This window comes from Dipteris shenzhenensis, chromosome 1, assembly GCF_047967505.1.
Source record: "Dipteris shenzhenensis isolate YYH24624 ecotype China chromosome 1, Dip_SZ_1.0, whole genome shotgun sequence".
Lineage (NCBI taxonomy): Eukaryota > Viridiplantae > Streptophyta > Polypodiopsida > Gleicheniales > Dipteridaceae > Dipteris > Dipteris shenzhenensis.
Genome location: NC_141596.1, coordinates 60,444,357 through 60,463,516, shown reverse-complemented (window position 1 = coordinate 60,463,516; position 19,160 = coordinate 60,444,357). Strand labels below are relative to the sequence as shown.

At 43.2% G+C, this 19,160-nt stretch overlaps 1 protein-coding gene across 1 annotated transcript in view; it reads left to right on the top strand.

Annotated features, from left to right (window-relative positions):
• The window catches only part of APM1 (aminopeptidase M1), a 52,870-nt gene extending 34,549 nt beyond the window's left edge, over positions 1-18,321 (top strand). Inside the window, exons 6-19 of the mRNA XM_087376648.1 lie at positions 2,611-2,764; positions 2,878-2,982; positions 3,325-3,441; positions 5,329-5,442; positions 5,554-5,736; positions 5,816-6,128; positions 6,236-6,357; positions 6,469-6,566; positions 6,819-6,996; positions 7,131-7,245; positions 7,365-7,432; positions 7,528-7,605; positions 17,587-17,664; positions 17,771-18,321. Coding sequence (XP_087232774.1) covers positions 2,611-2,764; positions 2,878-2,982; positions 3,325-3,441; positions 5,329-5,442; positions 5,554-5,736; positions 5,816-6,128; positions 6,236-6,357; positions 6,469-6,566; positions 6,819-6,996; positions 7,131-7,245; positions 7,365-7,432; positions 7,528-7,605; positions 17,587-17,664; positions 17,771-17,956 — 1,909 coding nt within the window. The 3' untranslated portion in view covers positions 17,957-18,321. The remainder of the gene's footprint in view (positions 1-2,610; positions 2,765-2,877; positions 2,983-3,324; positions 3,442-5,328; positions 5,443-5,553; positions 5,737-5,815; positions 6,129-6,235; positions 6,358-6,468; positions 6,567-6,818; positions 6,997-7,130; positions 7,246-7,364; positions 7,433-7,527; positions 7,606-17,586; positions 17,665-17,770) is intronic.
• Positions 18,322-19,160: the final 839 nt, after the last annotated feature.

The window sequence follows — 19,160 nt, the reverse complement described above, 5'->3', positions numbered from 1 at the left end:
AGGAGTTCAAAGTAATGTTAACAAGCTTTGAGTCTGCAATGATCTCATCAAATGTTCAAGAGTTGCTATCGCAAATCTTGAATCCTGGTGACATGTTCTTTGCGTAGGGTCACCCTCATCCATGTGCACGCTATCAAGATCTCCATGCAAATATGAGTGTCTCGCCTAAGAGCTTGATACATGTTTTTCAAAATATCCTAGTCATCTTTAGCAGTCCAGTAGGATGTGAAGTGAGGGACAATAAACCTCTTGATATTCAATGAAATCAAAGACAAGGCTTGAGTATTACGTGTATCCCACCCCTTTGCTCAGAGTAATACCTATAGGGGGGGGGTGTGGTGGTGATGTAGGTCTTGTGCAATAGGGACAAGCAGCTGCCCCAGTTGGGCAAGCTAGGACCAAGACCGCCGACCTCATCGCCTGTAACATAATCCCAAACGCCCTTGGCAACCAATAGATTGCGAATCAAAAAACAACAAAGAGGGTAATTGGTGCTATCCAAGTTGAGCAAACAAAATGAGGCAAAGAAATCTCAACAAAGCTCACGTGCTGTGAACGCCTTGCTCAAGTAATAGATATCCTTGCCAAAGCCTATACTACGCTTGAGGATGCTCCTCAAATATACCAGAAAGATCCCTGTTGGGATATGTGCTGCAATCTCAGAATTTTCCCTTAAAAACCAGCCAAAGCTTGGCTCAACAAGGCATAAATCCAACTGAATGCTTGATTGTACTTGCAAAGGCAAACCTAGAGGCACGAGGCCCGAGGGCCAACAAGCGCAAGAAATTGAACGGGAAAAGAATTCTAATGCAAGCTCTAACAAAACTAAAAGCTTACCAGTGCAAAACCCAAGCAAATGGCTGCAAAATGCCTCCAAAAAGAGCTCTAAGATGAATTGAAAAAGATCTCCCACAAAGTATACGTGCTTTCCTTCGAGTATGCTTGCATTAGCAAGCAATAAATGATTGATTTTTCTCTCTGTTAAAAAAAAGAAGAACAAGTCCCCAACTATGCGGACCGAAAATGTACTCAGAGTGGCTGTCCTTGCACAAAAATGACCTGAAATTGGTTGAAAACAGCAAGTACAAGGCATCGGAAGCCCCAAAATAGTCCGTCCTCAAATCAGCAAAGCAGCTTGGAATTACATCTCAAAAAGCATGTCCAACCTTCAAGAAATAGCCGCCTAGTCTGGGAATGATGCTGCGTTCGAAAATCAGCAACAAATCTCACAAAAAACAGGTTCAGCTGGCCGTCTGTTTTTGTTGAAAACAGGTCCGAAATGAGGGCGCCTGCCCAGAAGAAGCTCCCAGAGTGCTCAAAAAGAGGCCCAGCCTTGGACTTGTAGTAGGGATAGAGACTAGACACTAGAATGAGTCCTAACTGGGATCAGAAGATGTGTGGTGACTAACTCACCCGCAAACTCAACCTCTAATGGAGGTTGGGGTACAAAATCTTAATAAAGAGAAAAAGTGACCCTAGTCCCTTATTACATAACATTGGCCACTGCCTTAGGAAATCGGAGTCATTTATACAAGTAGCCGAGAGTGGGGTTAGGACGGCCTGGTATGCACGCATATCCAGATGGTTTGCCAGTCAGGGTATTCAGATGGAATGTCTCTCTTGCTTTCAGTATAGCTTGGATGCCCCTAATCCCATGGTCCCACATGATGAGATCAACTGTATCATATGGTTGGACCTACTCCAGCTCTATATGTCTTGACTTTTTTTTGGGGGGGGACCAAGAGTTCACCACCAAGATCCAGTTCTACCGCGACCACTTCGTGACGGTGTCAGGGGATTGATTGATTATACCCCAGTATCTAGAGAACAGATGAGCCTCACACGACGGATGTTGGTCTCGTCCCATCAATTGAGGATCCAGGCAGGGAGAGCCATAGGTACACCTAGAGAGCAACAGATCTGCAGGTTATGCATGCTGGCAGAGATGGAGACAGAGAGGAGGATTTTCTATGTACTTGCGCTGCCTACTACGAGATTTGAGGACGATACCACTGTCTCTTTCAGGAGGGACATGGCTGGGGCCATACAAAGAAAAACAGAATTAATCAAGTTTTGAAATAACAAGGTGCCCAAACAAAAGATCAATGATGATTGCAAAACGACTCAAGGTTGGCTTTGATACCAATTTTTAAGTCCCATACTTGGGGTGACCATCTTAAGTAATAATCCGTCCACTCCATGGTATAACTTGCATTGTGAGAATGTGTCCATTCCATGTCAAAGCATGGGATTCCATGCACTTGATCATGAGCAATCCATATGGACAGGAGGTAGTGGCTCACCACCCAGCCATATGCGATCCACCCTTGAGCCTGAGGTCTAGTCCATCATGGGAGATTGCTGAGTGCTCCCCTGGTAGGGTTTGGCGAATGATAGAGTCTTTATTACCATTGTCTTGGAGTACATATAGCTGAGTAGATTGGAAGTATGAACTTAGCAGTAGCATAATTTTCCTGTTTGGACAATAACCTTAACTTGGGTAGGTCTGTGGATTTCTTGTTGTTAAAGTTATGGTCTGATCAGTTGAATGTGTCTGGCTCTCTGGATTTGATCATGAGCCTGCTTCAACGGTTTATTTTGTTTGGACAGATACTTTGGAACTGCATATCCTCTTCCAAAAATGGACATGGTGGCTATTCCAGACTTTGCAGCTGGAGCAATGGAAAATTATGGTCTTGTGACTTACCGTGAGTCTGCCTTACTGTATGATGATAAAAATTCTGCAGCGGCAAATAAACAAAGAGTAAGACAAGAAGCACTTTTTTGTCTCCTGATGTGTTTCCTTCTTTCACAATCTGGACTATGAACGAACACTATTGTCTCAATGATGGTTTCTTTATTGTGGATTTTACCCAGGTTGCAATTGTTGTTACACATGAACTAGCACATCAATGGTTTGGAAACCTTGTGACAATGGATTGGTGGACTCATCTTTGGCTCAATGAAGGTTTTGCTACATGGGTATGCTATATTATTTGTCCTGGTTTCGCGAGCTTGATAGCCTCTCATTCTTGTGGGAGTTGGTCAATATTTCTTTCTCGAAGAGTATGTTTTGTACTTCAAGATTTCCATGCTAGAAGTTGGTGAGCGAATAAGGTATAAAAGGCTTAGTGATTATGATCTTTTGTGGAATGTAGACAAGCTAGCAAAGATAGCTTGCCTGTCAGGTTTGGAGCAGAAAAGTTGTAGTGAAGGGGGTTTGTAGTTTCCAGACTTCTGTCTTGAATTGGTGTTCCCTTTCCTAGTGTGGGTTCCATGACAAATGCGATGCTGGCATATTTATCAAGTCTCTTTTCCTTGCAGGTGAGCTTTTTGGCTGTAGACCACTTGTTTCCTGATTGGAAAATCTGGACACAATTCATTCAACAAACAGGGTCTGCATTCAGACTCGATGGGCTTGTCGAATCTCATCCTATCGAGGTTGCTTTTTTTCCTTTATTTCCCTGTATTTCTGTTGTGAGAAGATGTAAGGGCCTATGTAGATGCCACGCTTGATTGGTAAGGATAATGTCTGTAAATCCTGTAATACTTCAAGGGAAAGAGAGAAGCTTAGCCCAATTGGCCAGATTATGCTATTTTTTATTATTCTTGGGGTAAGGTTGCTGATCAATTTATGGTCCTTGGACTGTGTAACAATTTATGCTGGAACTGCTAGGTCTACTAGCTGCAACGTTGTCTTTCTGTATAGGTGAGATATTACGATCATGTTCATTGAATTCTGCAATTGATCATGCTGAAATCATGAAAGCTATAAATATTTCCGTGCCAGAAGAGAGGGAAAAGGGGGAGGGGGTTGGCTCTAGGATGAAATGGAGACCTTTTGAAATCATCTTCGTTCTGTTAGCCTCAACTGTATTAATGCTTCGAATTAGTCTTGGAACAGGCTTTGAGAAGGCAAAGAAGAAATCTGCTGGGGCTCAGAGTGGGCAGGAGATGGCAAGGTCTTGCATGAGGAGGGGAACAGAGGTTTTGAGGCAGGAGTGTAAGAGGGGAAAATTGTGAAGAGGAAAGGTAGAGCCTGGAGCTTGTGGCAAAGAGAACTCGAATATCTTCGAGTTCCTACCTGATGCAGGCCCATCTCTGTATGAACATGTTGGTGGGTCTGTGGTCCCTGGGGACTGCCGGTCCGTGCTATCTGACTAGAAACAATCGGTGATCATCGTGTGAGTGGCGTCTGGCTGAGCCTTTTGATCTCCTCTCTGTGTCATTAATCACAAGACTTCATGTTCTCCATGGGCCAGCAAGGCATGACATGACATTATCCCCCTTGAGGCTTGCTTTTCATTGCCTAGTAAGGGTATATTTTATTGTCCTTTTCATTTAGCTTTTGCCACTTGGGTAGCCTGCTTTGACTGCCATGTTCAAGGTTGGAGCAACCATGGAAGGTGTTTCTTCTTCGTTTTCCTTATTTACATCAGATTGTTATGGCTGATGTGTGACGTCTACGTAATTGAGTTTATTTTGAAAGGATTTACTTCTCTTTGGAAAACCCAATTATTGAAGTCTCTCTTTCCGCAAAAGTTACTGGCATAGGTGTGCAAGGTTCAGCTTTCCTCTTAAATAATGTTTCTCAAGTCGTTATTCGGAGTTCTTGAATCCCTTCAAGGAAAGGGCTTTGGAAGGGAACATATGGGATAGTCAGTTTCTCTTGTGAGTCTCTGCAAAAGACTTAAAATAGAAAACTTAGTTTTGGATAAGGAAATTTTATGTGCTTCCTAATCCAGGTTGCCTATGTGATGATGCCTGTGAATTCTAGTTGCTACTTCTTTGTCTATATGTCTTTATCTTCAATCAATGTGACATCACTGAAAAGTGGGAGGAGAGATGCAAGGGGCAGTATATATAAGCAAGGTTTAGATCACAGAAAGCCAGCTGGAAAGAAACCTACAACATCGTAGTCACTACAACAATTATTCATGTGTTCTTTTTTCTTGTTTTTCCCTGCCCTCCTCTGCCTGAGTGTTTGCAAGATGATCACAATATGTAGGACATCCAGACATGATTTTTATTATTTTCATGATCCAGGAGGTATAGCCATTATGTATGGATTTATTGAGCTGCTTGGAACCCATTTTGTAGGCATAGGGATTGATGCCCAGGCTGTAGCAGGTAGTTGCTTTTAAATATGCTACCACTTAAGGGACATTTTGTAGATTTTTTGTGATGAATACTTTTCTGAATTATATTGAATGGAACAGTCTTCTATCTCCGTCGAGATGTAAGGTTTTTGGTTGGTTCCCAAGACACTTTGCAAAAACAGATAGTTACATTTCTGCACTTAATGTTATTTCTTATCATGCCTTTCAGGTTGAAGTAGGGCATGCACGAGAAATTGACGAGATATTTGATGCAATCAGCTACAGTAAAGGAGCTTCCATCATACAGATGCTACAAAAATACCTAGGTGCTGAAGTTTTCCAAGTAAGTATTCATTCACGCTGACAGACATTGGGTTTGGAGGTGTGATACCAGTACTTCAGTGTTATATCATGCTGAGGGATTCAAGTTTAAAATAGGTTTCTTGTATGTCAGAAAGGTTTGGTGTCTTACATCAAGAGATACGCATACCAAAATGCAAGCACAAATGATCTTTGGATGTCGCTTGCGGAGGTGTCTGGGGAACCTGTAAAAGAGCTAATGGACTCATGGACAAAACAGAAGGGATATCCTGTACTTGCAGTAACCATGAAAGGTTCTTCTTTGGAAGTGGAACAGGTTGCAAGACTCTTACCTTTCGTGCTTTTAAAATATTTATTAGAAATCTTTAAACAGCTGATATAATTGCTTTTTGCAGTCTCAATTTCTCTCAAGCGGGCTTCCTGGAAGTGGGGAGTGGGTTGTCCCAGTTACACTCTGCTACGGCTCTTATTTGGCAGTCACAAGATCCCTGGTCAGAGGCAGGGTTTGCAGTGTGACATTGCCAAATCCTGTCAATGAGACCATCTCAAGTTTTAAGGAGATGCACGATCAAAGGCCACCTTCATCTTCCTGGGTCAAGCTTAATGTTGGGCAGACTGGCTTCTACCGTGTTCAGTATGATGAAGGTCTTGCTAAAGGACTTCGAGCAGCAATAGTTTCCGGCTCTTTGGATGCTACAGATAGGTTTGGTGAGACCTATATTTTAAACTGGCATCTTGTTTTGGTACATTGTTGGTCTTTTTCTGATGCTGTTTTATCATTCTATTACTGAACATATGCTGGGCTTTCACTGTAGGGATTCTCGATGATACATTTGCTTTGTGTAGTGCATGCAAACTGCCACTTGCTGCCTTACTATCTTTAATGGATGTCTTCAGAGAAGAAACGAATTACAGTGTGTTGACAACCCTGATCAATGTAAACTCATACATTCTTTCAATTGTGTAATATTCAAAAAATGTATAGATGACAGTGATTTGTTTGGTCAATTGCCAAATCCTGAATCTGTCTTTCTGTGTGGTATCGCAGATGGCATACAAGGTAACATTAATGATTAGTGATGCTCTTCCGGAAGCAACACCTGACATCAAGAGGTTCTGTGGGAAGCTTCTTCATTATGCTGCTGAGTAAGTTTTCCTGGCATGTGGTATTTTGTTTTTCTGGAGTTCTCACCATTATGTTTCTTTGATGTGCTGCTGATTGCATTGCACATTAGCTGTACTGGTTTACATGGTATGATATTCAAAATTAGATGACATTATAAGTGTTGAAGGCCAGCTGCAGGGAATTTTTCTTAAATCTTGTGTATCTATCTTACAGATTGCATCATTTGCCTTGAAGGGAAGAATACATTTATCATTGTGTTACGTATCGTGCAGGAAATTGGGCTGGGAGGTGAAAGAAGAGGAGAACCATTTGGACACAATGTTGAGAGGAGAGATTTGGGGAGCTTTGGTATCATTTGATTATGAAGATGTGATAACAGAAGCAAGCCATCGTTTTGAAGCTTTCTTGCAAGATAGAGAAACACCTTTGCTACCGGCAGACATAAGAAGTGTATGGCCGAATTAGGATCTTGTTTCATTTTAAGTCCTTGGTTTGGAACAGCTGCATGGATGCTGATTTGTAGTAATTTTCTTTTGTGCCAGCTGTCTGTTCTTTTTCTGATTGTCGGTTAACATGGATTGCAGGCGGCATACAAAGCTATCATCAGAAAGTCTACTTCCTCTACCAAATTTGGCTACGATTCTTTACTAAAAGTCTACAGAGAGACAGACCTCAGCCAAGAAAGAGCTCGAATATTAAGTAATGTTTGCTACAACTAGAACATTTCTGAGAAACGGTTTATGATTTTGCATAATTTTACTGAGTGGACTATTGATTGTGAACCTTACACTTTAGACAAATTTGAATCATCAATGCAGGGAACATGGCTGCCTCTCCAGATCCAGCTCTTGTTCGTGAAGCACTGGATTTCTCTATTTCGACAGAGGTATATACGACGCTCCTTACTGTCAGCTGGCAGTTATGCAGACATCTTATAAGTGTCTCTTCAGTGACATGTTTGCTTCATATATTGTTGTACAGGTTCGCAACCAGGATACCATGTCTGTTTTTGCTGGAATCAGTATAGAGGGGCGGGAAACTGCTTGGCAATGGCTTATGGTATCTTTCTTACTTTGAATCAAAGAACTGTATCTGGCCTTTAGTAATGTGTAGGATGCCATGGACTAGTTGAATTTTATGACTATCCATTTTAGATGCTGGAAGTTGTTTTTTTATGGGTGGGTTGCGAAATAGGAACTTCTGATTAAGCTTTGAAAAATGGATAAAACTCACCTGTTCACAAGGGCACTTTGCGGACCAGCTTGTTCCAGGCTGACCGACAGATACGTGTATTCATATACAATAGAAAAAGAGGCTTGCAGGTCAGGTATCATGAAAGCGCTCTCGATGTGCAGATGCCTTGCGAGATCCCTCTTGATCTTGCTTCAGATAGAACTCCAGCTAGAATGCAAGTGTCCATGTTGCGGCCTGCTGGTATTGCGATACTTATCTTCTTCACAAGAAGTTGTAGCTTGAATGAACTAAGACAAAGACTTTGTATAAATGGATGCTCAAGTATGTGTGGGTGTGTGGATTTGTATGTGTGAGAGCATATGTTTATACTATGGTCTACACACTCTGTTGGGCACTGATGATGTCAGTGGGGATGTCAAAGTAGCTAGTCTATACTATGTGTGATGGAGTTTATGGTTTTCAACCTTATGAGTGACTATCATGAGATTGAAACTGCACTATGTTGTGTTTTTAGAGGATGAGTTTGGGCATGTTCCTGGTTCATCTAGATACATAAATAAATGCTGAATCAGATGGCCACTAGTGTTGCTGGAAGTAGTGACCCATCACAGGACTGCAGTGGGCAGCCAAGCAGTAACATTGTCAATTGGTATACGTCAAGGTTCTCTGAGTGATAGACCCATGGACCTGGTTGGCTGGTCAGTGGGCACATGGTTGGCTACAGTCTGTGATCGGCCAAACCAGCCAGCCAGTTGGCTGGTTCCAGCATGACCCTCAATATCGATGCCGTCTGGACCACTCTGCGCTTGGAGGTGAAGTCAAAGAATAGGGTCCCATTAGCAGGGGTCCAGTCATTCTTGGAGTCTCACCTGCAGGTCACTATCTTGGGTGAGAAGCAGAGGATGAATCTTGCAGGGCAGAAATCCAGACATCTACAACACAGCTAGGTGCGGACCTGCTCACAGTAGGAGAGCATAGGGGATGCAACAAAGGGAGCTTTGTCTGCAGTACACATTGGAGCATATCTTTGCCTGAGTGCTGAGCTACCGAAGCCTATCACAGAGGCACTTGGCAGAATAGGAGTCTCCTTCAGAGGGTGCAGCACACAGAGCCTTGTTTTGGTACCTTACCTCAGGGATTGTGTTGGTACATACGTTGAAAACTTTTTACACTTGAGATTTACTCCAGATCCTAGATTTCAGGAGATTACAGCTAGACTGGCAGTAGATGCAGGAGCTACGTAGACCTACTCCAGATCCTAGATTTCAGCAGATTACAGCTAGACTGGCAGTAGATTCAGGAGCTACGTAGACCTACTAAGCGCCTTATTTGAGGGTCTTGCTCACCTAGAGCAAGTATTCAGAAAAACATCATTTTGCAGAAAAGGGTTCTTAGTCTATACACATCTTTATACTAGCTAGTTTCTTGGTATATACACATCTTTTCCATTCTAGCTAATTTGTTGAGCCTTTCATGGCCACCTAGCCTCACTGTTGTACAAGCTCTTCTGCCTTTCATCTTTTTCTATGAGTAATGAAGTCTGCATTCAAGTTCATATCTGAGCATGGAGTGCTTCTATGAGTTATTTGGAAGTGTTTTAGAGTGCTTGTGAGGCCACATCATTGGTACCAGAGTTTAACTTGGAAGGATCTTGTGATTTTCTTAGTCCCTTTACTTGCTTTGTTGGATTTTCTACCTTATACCTTGCTACCTTCTGCTTTGTCTCTTGTTGTTCTACAACACTTTGAGCATCGTCTATCATGCCTTCTACCATCTACTAGACCACTAGAGCTCTCTAGAACTTTGCCTATGTACTTGCATTTCTTTGTTTTGCAATGTTTCTTTGTTTCTGAGTTTCTCACTGGCTTGGTGAAGCTTTGAACTATGGATCAAGAGAGAGCTCCAACTAAATCGTGCAGAAAGGATTGTAGCTATCACCTAAGCCTTCCTTTTCCTGCATTGCAGTTCTCTAGCTTCCTTTTCCCTCCTTTGTTGCTAATTATTTCTATTGGGAATCCTCTCATGGGGGGGCTTGGTCTAGGCAGAGGTTTGAAGGGGGTGGAAAATCCCGAGTAGTTCTGGCGCTGTGTTCTCTGGGTGCTTCACATGCATTGGCTACGGTTGGAAGGATGAGGTGGCATCCAGACGGTTCCAGGAAGGCCATGACTTGGCTCCTATATTCATGGCAAGACGAGAGATTTCTTTTCTCTCTTCACCGTGGAATAGGCCTGTGAAATGAGATTGCAGCAACCAGAACACAGTGTAGTCATAGAGACAAAACTCTAGGATGGACCCTAACTAGGGTCAAATCATGTGTGGTGACTAACTCACCCATAGACTCAACCTTTAACAGAGGTTTGGGGATAAGCCTTATAAAGGGAAAAAGTGCCACTAGTCTTTTATTGCATTGGCCACTGCCTTAGAGGTTAAATTTTTCTTCCTTCTATTCTAGCCTCTCTACCCTTTGCTTAGTTATCTGCTGCGAGAATTCAGCATGCTTGTCTGCCATCCTTTTCACAATTTCCTCGTGCTTCCCTTGCATAGTAGCCTGCATGGCTGCCATTTCCTTCCTTAGCTTTGCATTCTCTAATTTTAGCTCCTCCATTACCTGCATGGCAGCTTGGGTGACCCCTTCATTTCTTTGAGCTGTTGCAGCTCCGTTTCCATGGTTTGCGTCTTTTCTTTGCTGCTGGTCTTTTCTAGCTCCCACTCAGCCTTCTCTTTTTGCCACTCTTCTCTCTTATTTTCTCCTTCTTCCACTCCTCTTGTATCCTTCCCCCTTGCTTCTTCACCTCAGCAAGGGTTTTGTCCACGTGTGTCTTCTCGCTCACCAATGCCACATTTGTGGCTTCCAAACTGTGTATTTTTCCAATCAAAACATATTCCATCTTATAGGATGAGCCAGTTAGAGGAGGATGAGTTGGCTAAGCAACTTCAGGACTACCTAAAGATGGGGTATATATGCCCTAGTAAATCATCCTAGGGTGCACCTGTTTTATTAAGAAAGAAAAAGGATAATACATGGAGAATGTGTACGGATTAATAAAGATTAAATAAAGTGGAGAGAGAGAGAGAGAGAGAGAGAGAGAGAGAGAGAGAGAGATTAATGTCCCAGGGAGGCCTCATGGGCCTATGGGACAAAGTACACCAAAAAAGGGGAACCCATACAAGCCTCGGTGTGCTGAAGCAAAAGGTGTGCTAGGGCCCTTGCTGAATGCTATTCTAAACTTAAGAGCTCACGAGCTCAAAACAAAAATTCAAACAAAACTGAAAAACTGAACCCTGAGACTCAAAAGCTGAAGCTTGGCACGGTGGTGGCTCTCCGATGAGCTGCAAAAATATCTTGCGTTTGTTGGGCTGTCTCTCGTTGTGGTTGTGGATGTGGTCTCCTGAACCTCTGTACGCCACCTCGTCTCCGACGGTCTCCTCTGAGGAGAGCCAAATAGGCCGGACCTCATCGTGCGTGCTCTAGTCACTCTCCGTGTCACGTGTGGTCTTTGCATCCCTTGCACGACAGCGTTGCGTCTTCTCTCCCCGCTGATCCATAATGTCCTCATGTCAGCTAGCTCCTCCTCCTCCAATCCACCATGTCCTAGAGCTGACTCAAATGCATAGAAGTCCATGACATGTCGTTGTGCTCGGTCTACCATGACATCTTGCGGCTCGGTCATCACCTGCTGCTCTTTGATTTGTCGCAATAGTGTCTCTTTGTGTCGTTGCATCTCAATCAGATAGAGCCCAATGCAGACCTAGTCATGGAGGTGGATCAGTTGTGCGAGTGGGTCAAAACCGTGTCCGTCTTGAAAGAGGCAATGGTATTGTCCTCAAATCTCATAGTAGGTTGGGTAGGCACATAAGAAATGCTCCTCTAGCTTGACCCCCCAATGTGCATAGCCTGCAAGATCTGTTGCTCTTTGGGTATTCTTGTAGCAATCCTTAGTTATGGGAAGAGACTCGCATTTGTCCAATGGCAATCCTTAGTGCATGTGAGACTCCTCTGATCTCGAGGTATTGGGGTCTGATGAATAGGCGGTCCTCCAATACTCTTAGGAAGTGGTCATGACAGAACTGGATCTTGGTGGGGAACTCTTGGTTTCCCCCTTCCCCCCCTGCTCAAGACGTATGAGTTGGACGAGATTTAACCGTACGATACGGTTAATCTCATCTCCTGGGATCAACTCAGGTAGTGCATCCATACTGTATTGAAAGGGGGAAAGCCGATCCATTTGAATACCATGGCAAACCATGTGGATACGTGTGCATACCATACTGTGCCGACCTCGCTCTCTGCTAGTAGTTTGGATGACTCTAGTGCCAGCCTCGGTAGCTTCAATGTTGTAAGGCCCAAACTCTCAATCCCATACAATATCTTAGAAAATAGTTATAAGTGAGGGCCTCTAGGCTATGACTTGATACTAAATGTCACTTTGTGAAAGATGGCATCCACATGAAGAGGTATCATGATGAACTCCACCTGTACTATCTGATGGGGAATTGAGGGCTTACATCAAATCATCTTGGACCACATAATCACTTGTAGCTGCTCACTTTATTGTCCATAGATCATTCCCCGGAAAAGGTGGCTGCGTGCATGGCAGTGGCCTCACTAGAGTGTCGAAAAGCCAGCCCTTCGTTGGTGGATCCTGAAAGTGTGCTTCAAAGTACTGCCTCTCCTGTCAAGCCAAAGCTCCCTCTCCTTGTGTGAGTTGTGCCCTGGCTGCTTGGGTCATTGTGAAAACTAGGCCTATGAAGACTGCCCCCAAGTATGTATAAGATCGCACAATCTCCACTGGCTTACCTCTGTAAGTGAAGCTATGTCAGTGGAGCACTGCACGTAAGGTATTGAAGATCATAAACTTGGTCTTCCCAAGGTTTGATTGTCAAATCTCTCTCTGCATACTATGGTCTACACCCTTTGTTGGGTGTTGATGACGTTAGTGGGGATGTCATAGTAGCTAGTCCCTATTATGCGTGATGGAGTTTATGGTTTTCAACGTCATGAGTGACTATCATGAGATTGAAACTACATTGTTGTGTTTTTAGAGGATGAGTTTGTCATGTTCCGGGATTCATATAGATTTATATAATGCATTGCATTAGGAGAAGGATTAGAGTCCTGTTGCCCAAAGCATTCTCTTGTTCTATAGCTAGATTGAATTGGAAAGAGTCATACTCATCGTTATATGTATGGAATGGATTGGACAAACATTTGTACCCTCCTATTCCTGAACTCCAAAAACATCAAGGTCCCCCTCTTCATCAGCTACATTTGCTTCCGTCTTTTCGATGCCATCCTTTTGACGATTGTTGTGCTCTTGAACACCTTGCCTATGCTCTACCTCAACTTCTTCTACCAGTTGTATTAAGTTCAACCTTGAATCCTCCTCGCTTTGTTCCATGATTTTTCCCTTCTTCATCAAGATGCTTGAAGAGTCTACTGTGAACGGTCGCGTTGGTCAAGGACTCCTCCAATTCAAGCTCAAAACCCTTCTCTTCACACACAAAGACATCGGTATTACATGTATAGTCATCATCACTGTCGTTGGAACTCCCATTGTTGGAATCAGATATACAAAGCTTGTCTTCATTTGGCTCCGCAAAAAGTCTCCATTTCCTCCATACTTCTCTTCTCTTAGTCTCCAAGTGCCCCACATAACCCTCCTCTTCCTCCACCTTCTCTAAAACCAACATTCCCACTTCATCCCATTTGAACTACGCTTATCTCTAATCTCTATCCCAAAATCATTAGCCTGATTGGTTAGATTGTTTGGCAATGGGAACATATTCCCACCTCTTCGAAGTGGCTTGTCACAATTGGAACTAGTATGACCCCAGTCTCGGCAATTGAAACACTGATACGGTTCATATCGCCTTGGAAAAGCTCCTCTCCTTGGACTTGTACCTTCAAAACCTGGCCCTTTACTTGGTCTTTATGCAGTGTACTCTTGGCCTTGGTAGGGAGGATAAAAGCCTTACCTGATCCTGTGGGGTTTTCTCCAAGGTTGTGTGTTTTCCTTTAGAGTATCACGTCCTCTGCTTGGATGTTCATGGGTTTTGTGGTGTGTAAAAGGTTGATGTGTGCTCTATAGCCAAGAAATATATGAAACGGGACATGTGTATGTAGCTATAAAGGCAGTCTTCTTGTTGCTCTACCTGTCCCATTATGTTTTTGGTGCCTCCACAGAGGATGGGTTTCACCGGACCTTTAGTTTACAATTAGCGTGACTATTGCTTACGACAATCCACAGAGGTGTTATGTCTCAGGATTTTCCCTTGTTTCATAGGACACCCAGTGGGGATGCTACAAAGTTCATGGAACAGTTGGAAATCACATGCTTAATCAAGAATTGGCAGGATGCTGCATTCATGTTTGCGGATCAATGCATGAAATATCTGGCAACAACTTGCAAGTCAGTAGCTTGCAGAAACAATGGAGAGCTCTTGGCTGCTCCATAACAACCTCTAGAATCTTGTGCTACAAAATCTCAACAACACTTGCCAGTCCTGGTAGAAGTGATAACTTTTGCTTCTGAAGTCGGATTGATACACATTAAAAACCGAAGTTGTAGCCCTTGAATTTCTCTACAACTTCCTTTAAGATAATAGGTCGAAATTCGGTGTTTAACTCCAGATATGATCACTGCACCCCTCGTCAGCCTTTGAAACTGCATGTATAAGCTGCCTTGGCTCTCACAGCGCTCTGGCGCAAGCTAGCTCTCAAAAACAAATCCCAATCAGTGTCCACTTGCAAAAAACGAACTCGGCGCTAGACACCTCTAAAAGTGGCTTCTACATGCAAAAAACGACCTATACCTCTACTTTTAGCTGAAAAGCACCCATGTAGACTCTAGACCTCCAATTTTACTCTTAGTCTCCATTGTCCGCATCTCTCCTACACATGCATTCTACTGCCAGTTTCCCAAGGTCCACCGACAGAGGTCTATGGGTATGCCCATTATTTTCATCATCCCTAGGGTCTCCCCACAAAATCATATTAAGAAAATTACGATTATTTACAAAAGAAAAACAAAAAACTCTTATAAGTTCTCTTTTGTTGCTTCCTAGCTCCCATGCCTATAGTGAATCCACACTAGTTTGGATTTATGCTTAGCAGTGCTAATCCCACCTACCTATTGGTGCTCCTATGTGTGATATAATAGTTACAATGATTTCTTGGCTCCAAAAATAGGCCCATCAGCGGGTCTGCCATGTTTCTTGCCCTGGTCCTTGGATCCGCAGTCTCTTTGAGCCCTGATGGTTAGTGTTATCTTGCTAAAAGAACTCTGTGGTCATGCTCTGAGAGGAGTTTGGTTGTACGCACGGATCTCGTCTATGTGTCTTGTGCAAATGCTCCTTGTTCAGACAGCCTTATGGATAGAGGCCACCAGGCATCTCTGATTTGGGTAGGACGAGAGAATATGTAAGGGTCTGAAGCTATCCCTGAAAGATAGTGATAGTGTCCTATGAAATTGAAAATTTCCTCAGACTCGATCTCATGGTCATATAAGTGCAGATGCGACCCTCTTTGGGTATGCCCTCTGCCTGTCCACTCTCAATACGATGTTAGGGGAGATGGATCCGTGTGTATCTGCGTGGATCGACGGAGCTCTCTGCTGAGATTCGCAAGCAATGGTCTATAAAAGTTGAGCTTCACAGTCACGGGGTGCCAATCAGGTCTAGAATGTTTCTAGCTGTAAGAGATCCTCTTGAATAACTTGGTTCACTTCGTGATACCTGAGGAGGACTGAGGGGGCCTCCATGCTATACTGGAAGAGGGATAATCTGTCTATGTGGAGCCATAGGCTCTGCATGTATGCGCATACCAGCATCTCTGGACACCCTTAGCTGCCAAAGCCATGATGAGGAAATGGCCAACCATAGTAGCTTGCATCACCTCATAGTGCAAGATCCCATACTGCCTGATGCGGTAGAGATATGAGATTACTCATTAAGCTGTAGTGGGGATGTCACGAACTCAGCTAGGACTATTTGATGTGGGGCTGAAGGCTTACCATGGAGAGCATGGTAACCTAAAGCCTGAACTCAATTTGTATTTGAAAGGTCTAGTCCCCAACAAGGGCTGCCATACATACTTGCTGGTCGACCAAAGAGTCAAAGAGAAAAGTCTTGGTCCAGGGATCTTGGAATGAGAGTGAAAATGATGTTAGCAAGTGCGGTGTATCTCCTGCTCAGTCGGGCCTACAATGCTGGACGCATTGTGAAGATCGGGCCAAAGAAAAGAACTCTCAAGAATGGATAACTCATCTAGTGTGAATTGCTCTCTGTGCATGGCTGCACGGATGTATTGAAGATCATGACCTTGGTTTGTTGACCTTTAGGCATTGGAGCCCCTCTGTTGACGACAGTAGGACCACGTCATCCGCATATAGGAGAAGGTTTTGGCTAGAAAGCAGCCAGCCCCCCAAGAATCCCAATGAAAGTCTCAAGCTTGTCTATGTAGAGGCCAAACAAGGTTGGTGATAGTGGACAACCGTGTTTGACCCCAATAGTACTCATAATCTGCTTTGTCCACCCTCCACTTCTCCGAACCTTGCCCGAGACTCTCTCATGAAGTGCCATGACTGCCGATATGATCTCTTGATCATACCCCAACTCTTGCAAACGAATGATAAACTGAGCTCTCGGCATTGTATCAAAAGCTTTGCTGAAATCCACAAGTGTAGCAAGTGGGATCTTGTAATTGAGAGTGAAAGCACTGCTGCTCAAGTGTAGCAAGTGCGGTGTATCCCCTACTTAGTCGGGCGTGCATCGCTTGTTGTATCATGAAAATTGAGCTAGAGACAAGGACCCCCAAACATGTGTAGGATGCGACAACCTCCACGAGTAATCCGTCGAGTGTGAAGTGCTCTCTGAGCGTGGCTGCCTGAGATGCATTAAATATCATAAACCTTGGTTTTACCAAGGTTGACCTTCAGATCATTTGTCTTCCAGAATGTATGGAGTGCATCTAAATTTCGCTAGAGGTCCTCAACTGAAGAGGAGAGTAATGCATAGAATAGAATTCGAATCAAGGAGATGGAGCGACCAGCCTGACCCCCAAGTGTCCTAATGAACGTCTCAAGCTCGTCGATGTATAGGCCAAACGGGGTTGATGATACTGAACAATCTTGTATGACCCCGATAGTGCGCTTGATCTCCTCTGTTCACCCTATTGCCGTCCAGACCCTCTCATAGAGTGCCATGATTGCCCAAATGGTCTCTTGACCATATCCTAGATCCTGCAAGTGTTTGATGAGGCGAGCTCTCGACAAAGCAGCAGTAAAGCCTTTGTCTCCATGCTTTGGCCTTCTCAATGACACCTTTGAGTGTGAGGATATGATCTAGAGTCATATGATCAGGCCGGAAGCCGGCTTGTCCTTCAGCTCTGAGTCCTTGAAGCTTTGCAAACTGGCTGAGCTGTGTGTCAGGCAGTGATGCATAGATCGTGGACATGATATGCCCAACCTATAGTTTTTCAAGCTCATGGGATCTCCTGTGTTGTGAATGGGAGTGGTGGTGTTATGGGTCTAGGCGTGGGGAAAACCAGGGCAAACCATTTAGTTGAAAAGCCTCTAAGATTGGGACCATAGTACTTAGTCCATATGCAGTGTATTCATTATGTAGTCCCTTGTGATCCTTTGCTTGGTTGTTACGGAGTTTCAAAGCTGGGTCGTTGATGCCACCTTGCTGGTGCTGAAGATATTACAATAGGCCATCGGGTTTTAAGAATTTTTAGACCTTTGGAAAGCCCGGATTCTTAGGGAGCACCTGTATATAGATGGTGCACTAGTAGCATTGAGTTGGGTGCTGGATTTTAAAAGCTGACTTTTCCTCTACCGTCTGCAGGAAAACTGGAATTATGTATGGAAGAACTGGGGTGAAGGTTTTCTTATAACTAGTTTTATTTCGTCTACTACCTTACAGGTATGTGTTAAGTTTAAAGAGGCCTTAGCATGTTCCAATTTTCTTTCCAAAATTAATCCCAAACACTAACAAGAATCTTTCACTTCTAACAAAATGTAAACTGCAGTTTTCAAGTGACGAGAAAGCAGAGGAGATAGAGGCTTTCTTTACTGCCCGGAGCAATCCTTCCATAGAACGTACTGTTAATCAAAGTGTAGAACGGGTGCGTATCAATGCACAGTGGGCTAAACATATACGAGAAGAGAATGGCTTACTGGAATTTATCAGAGAGCTATCGTATCGTTGTTATTGAGTCTGTTGGGGGAAGCTCAACTGAGGTATAAAGCATATGGAAGTAAATTTTGTGTGGACTGTCGGAAGTCCCTTCAAGTGTCAATACGCTTTAATATTTAAAAAAAAATTTAAAATACTTCCTTGCTGACGTAGTCTCCTAAGTAAAATAAAATAAAATCAAGCTTGGGCACAGTGATAATGCCTGACTAAATTATTTTTTAAACTAGTGTACGATTGCTTGTGTTCTGTAGTAATTTCAATTATCGATGGTGAGTTCTTGCAAGACGATGCAGCAGGTCATATGACTGATGTGGGATGCCGTTAGTTTTGTTATGCTTCAGACCATTGAACAAGATGTTGGTTTCATGGTTGTGAGTTATATGGAGTGTTCGAGAAAAAACTGGGTTAGAGGATTTGAGATGTAAGTTTTGGAGCGAGCAAATGGGTGGGGAGAGTAAGGATATGGGTCAATTAGTGTCTCTATAGATTTACTCTGTGCTTGAGCAACTGGATGTGTGTTTGTGTGTGTGTGTGTGTGTGCATAATTGATGTACTTTTGAGCTCTCCTTTCGGGGGAAGCTACTGTGTAATATAAAGCAAAACAATCTTCCAAAACAAACAAAAAAAACTGTGCACGCGCATGAGTATCTGTACTAATGTTGCGTAGGATGAGTGATTTCCAGAGTTTTGCTCGATATGTTGTCCTTGTGTGTCCAGATCTTTGGCTGAATATTAGGAGGTGATGATGTGGTATGTTGAATCCAATGTAAACATCATAATTGCCATGCAAATCTAGGAAGATAAAGTGACATTGTAGTTTTTTAACTTTGTACACTAACCATGATGACAAGTTGGGCTGCTTTTTATTGATCACTGGGTAGTTGATATAATTCTCATCTTTCGTGTTATAATGGTGCTGTTTGGCTCTTTGTTATGTATTACTATTGTCAAAACCGCAGATCATAACAGCTATTTGTTTTTGCAATATAATAATGTTTAGAATGAGCCAGCTGCAATGCACAAGTGAAGTCCAAAAGCTCCTACTCAAATTACTACTTTCGGTATTTAAATCGAGCTGGGTGTTTTTAAAGTATTTTTTCCTATCAACTGATTATGAGGTATACATGGTGGGACAGCTACTAAGAGAAAGTTGCATGGTTGGAGGCTTGAGTGAACACAATGCATATTTTGAGAAAAGTAGTAAAGAAAAAAGATATGTTAAG